Source organism: Acanthisitta chloris, unplaced genomic scaffold (genome assembly GCF_000695815.1).
Source record: "Acanthisitta chloris isolate BGI_N310 unplaced genomic scaffold, ASM69581v1 scaffold44348, whole genome shotgun sequence".
Lineage (NCBI taxonomy): Eukaryota > Metazoa > Chordata > Aves > Passeriformes > Acanthisittidae > Acanthisitta > Acanthisitta chloris.
The window spans coordinates 1-9,050 of NW_008689488.1; the positions used below are offsets into that span (position 1 = coordinate 1).

Genomic DNA, 9,050 nt, shown 5'->3' on the forward strand with positions numbered 1-9,050 from the left:
GCTCCGAGCCGAGCCGGCGCTCCCGAGTGTCCCAGCGAGGCTTTGCAGTTGTCTGTCTGTTTGTAGAGCTTAGAGAAGATCATTCAGCGCGATTTCTTCCCTGACGTGGAGAAGCTGCGAGCACAGAAGGAGTATCTGGAGGCTGAAGAAAACGGCGACTTAGAGAAAATGAGACAAATTGCTATTAAGTTTGGCTCCTCCTTGAGCAAGTCATCGAGGGACACACCTGCACCCTGTAAGGACTGGCTCTCTGGGGCATGAGGGGTTTGTGTCTGATATTGGTGCTCTGCTTTATCTAACTTTGTGCAGGTAGTGCTGAGCTTAAAGATTCGAGATTTATGTTGCATGAGAATTACTGTACCAGACTGGGCAGTAGCTGATGGCTACTCTGCATTTCTCTTTGATGGTGTCTAATAACTCCTTGAAGGAATAGTTTTGGAAAAAGCAGCATTTGAATACCCATTCCTTATAGGCATCTTTTGTCAGGTTCCTGCTCCCTGGGGAGTGTTAGATGTTCTGATATGCAGTATTAATATTATCAGAAATTCTAAGCTATCTTTTGAATCATGCTGTAGTTTTAGGGGTTCTTGTTGCATCTACAGACAGTTAAGATTTTCATGTATTAGAGACGGAAGTTGTTGGAAGCTTGTGATTACCAGAGGTTCCCATGGCAGGCATCCAGTGCTCTGTTGTATGTTTCCTTTCACTCCCAGTTTCCTGGGGTTTCCTAAAGCCCAGCCCCTGGCTGAGCTCTCACAGTGGGGTTTGGATTAGTGGCTTTCTTGTGGCAAAGGGCACATGTCACCAAGTGGTTTCCCTTCTTCCCCCATGGCAGGGACTGGCCTTGGCTTGGGTTAAGATTGTTCTGCTGCTGCTGTTGTCCTCTGTTGGCAAGAGCAGGGAGTAGGGTGGCAGATACACTAAGCTGTGGCTCTTCAGGGAATTTCTCCCAGCAGGAAGAAAATAATGTCTGAGATGAGACCAAAGTCATATTCAGTAGTTGAGACAGAATTGAACAGAATATTTTGGAGCATTTTCACAACTTTTTAGTTAATTCTTGTTCTCTTGGGATGTCTTCTGTGGCTTGTTTGGCACATGACCCTTATAGCAAGAGTCCTGTTCTGTGCTCTAGTAACCACGTGAACATCTTTTCTCTGTCACAGATGTTACCCCAGCCACGTTTGAAACCCCAGAAGTGCATCCAGGTGGCCTTCCCCTGGGAAATAAATCCAAAGCTGGGACCAAAGTTGCAGAGGAAGGTAGGAGAATAATGTTTCTCTAGCTGAATTCGTCAGTGGCAGGAAAGTATTTTTGCGAGCTCTGTCTCTTGTAAGGGTTTTGGGTACTCAGTAGATGTGTAAACAGTTTCCTTATATCTTCTAGTAGATGAAAATTATCCCTCTGAAGTTGAACTAGATGTAATGCTTTATATCATGTGAGCGAATTCTTTTTATGGTTGTGTAAATTCTTAACTCATATGATCTCTTCAAATGCAGTAAGTTTTTCCTGTGTCACCTGAAATTAATTCTGTAAGTAGCCAGAGATTGTAGGGGCAGAGATGTTCCTACAGCATATTAACAGCCGGCCACTTGTGTGTTTTATCTTTAAAACAAATATCTGTAAAAGGTATTATGTGAAAGTTGGTTATAAGTCTTCCAAGATAGATTTATTACTGTACCACTCTGTGCGAATATGTTTTTCTCACCAAGCTTCATGTTAGTTATTAGTGTGTCTGTGGAAGGTTTGCTGGCAGGAGGATGAGTTATATATAGCACAGAAAGGGAGGCATTAACCTTTCTTGGGCTTTTTCTCTCCTCTTGTTAGGAGAAGCAGAAAAAGATTATAAAGATGCACTTCCCAGTCTGGACAGCTTCTTGGCAAAGCACACGAGTGAAGATAATGCTTCGTTTGAGCAGATCATGGAAGTGGCCAAAGAGAAGGAGAAGGTCAAGCACGCGTGGCTGTACAGCGCTGAGGAGGAGTACACCCGGGTAGGCAGCTGGCTCAGTTCTGTCTCTGTGCTTTCAGAGGGACACAGCAGGGAAATGCCATTTTACTGTATTTCTTGCTTGAGTAATGGAATATTATCTTGCCTTCTGTTTTTGAATGATGCTATAAATGTGGATGAGAACTTATTGGCTCTGAGCATGGGCTGTTGTGTTAGACTGTTATTCATATTATAGAATAAGAATAGAAAAACCTTGATTTTGAATGATGGGTGTGTGGAGTGATCACAACTAAATTGCTAAACCACTTGAACTAAGCCAGAGTTCCCTGGGTCCTCTGACTGCTCATTGCTTCCTTATGCAGTCCTGTTTTTTCCCCATCTCTCAGGCAAGAACAGTGTTCACATAATTGCTGAAGGTTTGTCTCTTCTGAAAGCTCTGACACACCTCAAAGCACTGTACTGGGTGCAGGTATTGCTGTCTTGCAAGTCTCTTCTGTAAGCAGCAACACCAGGGAGAGCAGCTGAGAACAGTTCCTGATGTTTGTCCATCAGCCCTTTATTATTTGCAGTTAGATTGTCTTATTTCAGTATTCTCTTTCTATTATGAGTAATAATCCATTCAGCTGCTGAAGTACAGTACTGTACAGCACGGCTGGCTGTGCTTTCCTCAGCTAGCTCTGTGGAAGGTTCAGGAGCTGTTCTGTGGCTGCCTTGTCAATCTTAAACCATCAGCAGTGAGCAGCTGGCACTGTTGCCAGATGTCAGCGATGGCTGTGGGCTACAGTGTCTTTAATGAAGTTTGGCACTGACACGAGTGTTTTTGCTGTTGTTGAGAGTAAGTGTTATTTTTTAGCTGAGTCAATGTAAACCGTCAGAGTCTGTTACAGTAAAAATGCCCTCTGTGGCTCATTATACATCTTTGTTCGAATGCTTTCATCCAGAATTAGAAGACAGGCAGCAGGAGAGCATTCACAGAACACAGGGGTTGTTTCAGGTTAAGGTGAAGTTACGGGAGCTGGTTTTGTGCTGAAGTTGTGTCTTCCTGTCAGCTAGTACAGTGCTCATACCTTGCACTTCTGTGCACAGCATTCCTGTTTGGGTAGTGGACAGCTTCACTAGGCCTTATTTAACTTATTCAGAGACAGTGCTGCTATTCAAGTGTGTATGAGTGGTACCTATTTTAAAGGCAACGTCAGTTGATGTCTTTAATTTATGGCTATTGGCAGTAATTGTGTATTTAATTGATGTGAGAATCAAAAAAAACCCCAACAGCACACAAAGTAGTCCTGTGAGTGTGTCAGATGCTTCCATACCTGTACTGACTATGGGAATGTTTGGAAACTTTAAGTATCAAAGAAGTGTCTTTTAAAACTTTTTTTCATTGCCCTTTCACAGCGACAAAATGAAAACTTGGCACTTCCTTCAGCAGAGCAGCAAGCTCTGGAGAATGTGAAAGCTGGACTGGATACCTGGGAATACACAGCTCGAAACACCCTGATGTATTACCCAACAGGTGAGGTGTGCAGGTCTCTTGGGAAAAGCATTGGTTCTAGGTGGGTTGACTCCAAGCAGTGCTTACAGGATTTCTCTAGATGTCTGAGCAGCTCTTACAGGTAGCACTGCACTTTTGTGAAACTCAAATATGTAAAGTTGTTTTTAAAAAGTATTTTTTCTTTTTTTCCTTTTCTTCCTTAATTTCTTAGTTCTTTGCCTCTAATTCCAAAGTTTAATCATTTTCTATTTGTCATTAAGAGCTCATTATTTGTAGTATAGAAGAACTTGTTTTCAAGAGCCAAAGCTCTTTCCAGTTTGGTTCTGCTGAAAGAGTGCTCCTTGGACTTGTTGGTCCCTTTGTTGCTGTAGAAAAACATGTGTTTTTGTAAATGTGGAGCTTTTTTTGGCTGTAAATGTACAGTTGATAATTTCTCTGAACCAGTGAAGTAGAGAAAATAAAGTCTTGCTGACTGTTTTCTTAAAGAAAGTATCTGATCTTAATTTGTATGTTTCAGGTGGTGCAAGGCATGTATGCAGTGCAAATTTTGTTCTAAATTGCTAGAAATAGACACTGCAATTGCTGATGTGTTCTGTGTTGTGTAGGAATGTGTGGCAAGTGCCATGTTGGTCAGGAGCTTTAGAGCACACTGGCTGGTGTTATCTGAGCCCTTTCTTAAAAGACGTTTTGCTTTTCAAGGTGTACCTGATGAGAGTGATGTATTTAAGAAGCCCAGAGAAGTTGTGCATCGAAACACACGTTTTGCGAAGGACCCGTTCAGCCAAGCTGTGAGCAAATCACAGCTCCAACAAGCTGCAGCCCTCAATGCTCAGGTGGGATAATTTTACTTCTTCTCCCTAAAACCTAGTTAGGCTCTGCCCTCTGGTGTAGTTTACCACCAGGAGAACTGTGTATGTGTGCTCGCCACAGCTGACTCACACCTTTCTCCATATGAATAGCATTGTCTTTCTTTATTTCAGTACAAACAAGGCAAAGTGGGACCAGATGGGAAAGAACTGATACCCCAAGATTCTCCAAAAGTGAATGGATATGGATTTGTGGCTACCCCCTCTCCTGCCCCTGGTAAGAGGGTTTTCTTATTTCTTCTGATGTAAGAGGACTACTGCTGCACTTATTCTGATGCCTTGTTTCTTCAACACTGGGGTATCATTACTGGATTGGACAAGGAGGTAAACCTATCTGTATGTATCTCATCAGCTGGTGACATTTCGTGTGCTGTGTGTGCTTACTCCATGCAGTGCTTAAATCCTAATCCAAGACACTGGTAGGAGAAGTCACCCTGTACCAAGAGGCTCTGAGCCAGCTGCTGTGCCATTGCTCAGGAATCATCTAGAGTACAGTGAGCCTTCCTAGGCAACCTCAGTGCTGTGGCTGCTTTTGTTGTCCCTGGGTAATGCTTCTCTAGAGCTTAAAGATAAGAATTCAAACATTTCCCAAACATTAACCTTCCAAGGAGTACAGGTGCTCATTTTTCAAAACGAGGAACATTCCTGTCAGTGTGTCCTAACTGAGTGATGGTTCAGCCTGGCTCATAGGGATGTGGCATATCTCACTTTCTTCTCAGTCTAACCCACTCTTTTCCTCCAGGTCTAGTGCTTTCAAGGTTCTTTTGTCTGGATGCACTTGTTCAGATGTAGTAGCTGCAGGATGCTTTCAGTTGGAGAAAACGGATTATTTTTCTTCCAGTTGGAATGTGTTACCTGAGCTTGTAGCTGTTCTTCACCAGTCATGCTGTTTCCCTGTGTTTTTGTCGTTTTGCCAAAAGCTGAACATGCTGAGACTTTCCCTGTGGAAAGCCTGTAGGTGGCGTTTGGCATGCACCTCCTTTCTCCATTGTGAATGCCTTTTCCAAGCCCTGGACAGTGGGATGTTCTAGCTCTCGGAATCGATTCTGCAGCTGTTAGACAAGGTGCTGCAGTCACTGTTTGGTACAGGCTGTCCCCAAAGTAGAATGGAGGACACATTTGGCTATTACATGTATCTCAAGTCCTCTGCCCCTTTCCCTATTTATAAATAGTTCCCTGTGTTGAAGGGGATTTCACGCAGTGGCAGAGGGGAAGGCTAGTACCACAGAGGTAAAAAATGAAAGTGTTACTAAGCCAAAGTTCACCAAATGGAAAAATAAACATATGGAAAGGACAGTGCTTGGTTGTTGCAACTGAGAGGGTGAGGCAGCTATAGGCAATCCTGTGAGTTTGAGGTCATGCCCTTTTAATGGGAACCACATGTAACTATTCAGGTTGGTTGTGACTTCCTCTGCAGTGGAGGGACTTCTTTGTGTGTTGATGAATATTCTGCATTTCCTAGTTTGCTTTTCTGGGATTTTTTTCTTGTTTTGTGGTGAATGAATAGTCAAATGTCTTGCATGGACATGACATTTTAAATTTGTTTTTAGGTGTGAATGAATCTCCTTTTATGACGTGGGGTGAAATTGAAAGCACCCCTTTGCGGCTAGAAGGGTCAGACACACCGTATGTGGACAGAACACCTGGACCAGCCTTCAAGGTATTTCATGGCAGGAGTCAGCATGCCATTCTTTTTGGTGGGGACTAGGGAGGGAAAGACAAGTGAGTATGTGATAGATTAACATTGTTGTGGAGTGTAACACGTGTCTGGGTGGTGTTCCCAGTCCTTGAGACTAATAGTCTTGTTTCTGCTTGGAGAGTGGAAGTAAACATGGCTCCACATGAAAGCTACTTGGTGGAGGTACCTGAGGTGGAATAAACACTGTTGGCAGGAGAGTGAGATTCCATATTTGACGGTGTGCCCAGCAGAGGGGCTGTCAGTAAGCTGAAGAGATGCTTGATTTCTCTGATTTTAATGTATGAAGGGGTGGAAATTGTAGGATTTCCCCTCTTATTTTGGTCTTCTGGCTGTCACAGCCTGAGGCAGGTGTATCAGTTGAGAGTAGAAAAGATGCTCAGCTTGGCTAATGGCACCTAACCCTGCATGCCACCTGTCTCCTGCTGGTGTCATTGAATGTGAGCTGTCTGTGACTCCTAGTTTAAGAAAGGTGTAATTTGCTATATGTGCCTCTGTTTTGTCAGACTCCAAGGCCCTTGACTGGTTCTCCTGCTGTTTAGCAATGTCTGTGTTTGCCTGAGAGCTGGCTGGCCACAGGCTAGGCAAGACACAGGTGACAATGTTTGTCTAGGAGAGACAGCAGGAGGAAATGCCAGAGGTAATGGCTGCTTCCTTGACTGGACTGGTTTTACCATTTTTGTTACTTGCTAAGGCAGGTCGATGGTCTCTGTGTCCTCTCTAGCAGCAGAGAGGTGTGAGCTGATTGCACTTGTCCCTGGTCTAGATCCCTGTATACTGGAATCCAGCTGTGAAGGGGCTTTGACTCATTTTTTCAGCATACTTTGGTGAGTGAACTGTGTGATGCATTTATAGATCCTGGAGCCTGGGCGCCGTGAGAGGTTGGGACTCAAGATGGCCAATGAAGTGGCAGCTAAAAACCGAGCAAAGAAGCAAGAGGCACTTCGAAAAGTGACAGAAAACTTGGCCAGGTGAGACTTGTGTTTTGACAGCAGAACTGGGGATGGGTATTATCTGATGAGATTTAAATCAACAGATGTAGAAAGGGAGGAATGGTGGGAAGGAATGATACTAGGAGCTGGAAGAGGTATATTCAGACTGAAAGTTTTTAGAAATTAAAAATGTAGAAATTAAAAAGCTTAATTCCTGAAGGAAAGTGGCTGGTGGCTGTCTTGTCAGCATTGCTGCTCTGCCCTAGAGCTACCCAGCAGTGCCTCTGAATTGGTGTCTTGCCTCATTGCAAAGAGGAGACATGATAACAGTTGCTTGGCTGGGTCATAGCAAGGACAGAACAGGCTCAAAGGAAGTCAGGCAGCGCTACTTAGGTTTGGGAGGGATGTAGGAGGTTTCTTTGTCACTTGTCTCTCTAGAGAGACAGACTGCATTTACCTGCAGGCAGAATGATTTCTGCAGGCAGTGGGTCTGGTCTGTGGGACAAGTGTTTACTGAGCTCACCTGTGGAGGCAATAATGCTTTTTCTGTTACAGGCAGACTTTTTTATTGTGCAATCTTTTAAAACTGTTTATTCTATTCCAGCCTCACTCCAAAAGGACTAAGCCCAGCAATGTCACCAGCTTTGCAGAGACTAGTAAACAGGACTGCAAGTAAATACACTGACAAAGCTCTGCGAGCCAGCTACACTCCTTCCCCAGCCCACACAGGAACTCCTGGTTACAAGACCCCTGCGAGTGGGCCTCAAACACCCACAGGCACCCCACAGGCTAGGACAGTATCTCACACACCAGTATCTCAGGATACTACATCGATCACGGACAATTTACTGCAGCTTCCTAAAAGAAGAAAAGTATCTGATTTCTTCTGAATATACCAATCACCAGCAAGGTGATGGTGACCTGGCTGTGCTCAGCGGACTGCAGACAGGTTGTTGGACACTGAGAAAATGGACATAATTTCTTAAAGATGTATTTCTCTTTTTAAGATGACAATGCATTTAAATTTGTTTCTGTACAGTTATGTCTATTTCTAAAGCAGAGTAAGCCTTCCTAAAATGTTGAACTGGACTTTGTTCTAGCTTGTCAAACTTCTTTGAGTTTGTACTTCGCAGAAGAAGGGACACAACCATGTGTATACTGAGATGTGACAGTTTTAGAGAGTATCTCTTCAATTTTGGTTTAAAGTGATGTAGTTCACAAGTTAGACCAACTTTGTGATCTTGTTAAAACCAACCATCCTTAACAGGATCCTGCTTCCTCCTCCATTCTTCACATTTGCACAGAATGGGACTGACTTCCAGCTTCTGGTGTTCTTGAGAGAGGCTCGCACCAACACTTTCCTCAGAAGAGCTCTGAGAATCCCTCTTTTGCAATTTGATTGCTTCACTTTAATCAGCCTCTGGGGCTGATTTCAGTCTTTTCAGATTTGTTTTTATAGCTGCTCTCTGTGTGACTTCAAAGACTTGATGTTGATGATCACAGCACAGGGGCTAGGGACAGTCCTGCTTCATCCACCATGATGACAGTGCCATTCTGAAGAACAGAAGTGGTACTTCTGATAGCCACACTGGGGCTTTTGTTTGGTGCTTTCCTCCCATTCTTTGGAACTTTTGGCTAATTTTTAGAATTGGCCAAAAAAAGAAGAGCATTTTTAACTATCTGAGCCTGCACTCAGAGCTGTGGTTGCTCCAGTATGAGCTCACCTTTGTGTGTGGGGTGTGCCCTTGTCTGGTGTCATCTAGCCTGGAGAAGTACTGTGCACCTTTTAGGAGGAAGCAGGCGTAGCCAGATGTGTGTACTCTTCTTGCACCTTGCCTGAGTACTAGACAGCCTGTTTAACACTTGGCAGTGTCGACAATTGCTATAATCAGGTGGTGTTTTACTGAGGGAACATCATTATGCAGCTCTTGGAGAAGAGTGCAGTCTTCTCTAAGGTCTGGGGTGTTGGATGCTTTGTTTGTTGTGATGGAGGACTTCCTCTTGTGTGGTTTCCCCTGCCACTTCCAAAACTTTTGGCCCTGACTGTGAAAAACCCTTCCAAGAGACTCAGTTTTTATAGTGCACCTTGTAAAAATAAATTGATCAGTGTGGCATT

At 43.8% G+C, this 9,050-nt stretch overlaps 1 protein-coding gene across 1 annotated transcript; it reads left to right on the plus strand.

Annotated features, from left to right (window-relative positions):
- Positions 1–66: 66 nt before the first annotated feature.
- Positions 67–7,890, plus strand: DGCR14 (DiGeorge syndrome critical region gene 14; the record flags this gene model as incomplete). The annotated part of the gene is made up of 9 exons (XM_009081402.1): positions 67–235; positions 1,164–1,259; positions 1,825–1,991; positions 3,344–3,461; positions 4,140–4,273; positions 4,421–4,523; positions 5,857–5,966; positions 6,858–6,973; positions 7,539–7,890. Coding segments are annotated over 9 exons (1,299 nt in total), but the record flags the coding sequence as incomplete, so codon positions are not given.
- Between the last annotated feature and the right edge of the window lie 1,160 nt (positions 7,891–9,050).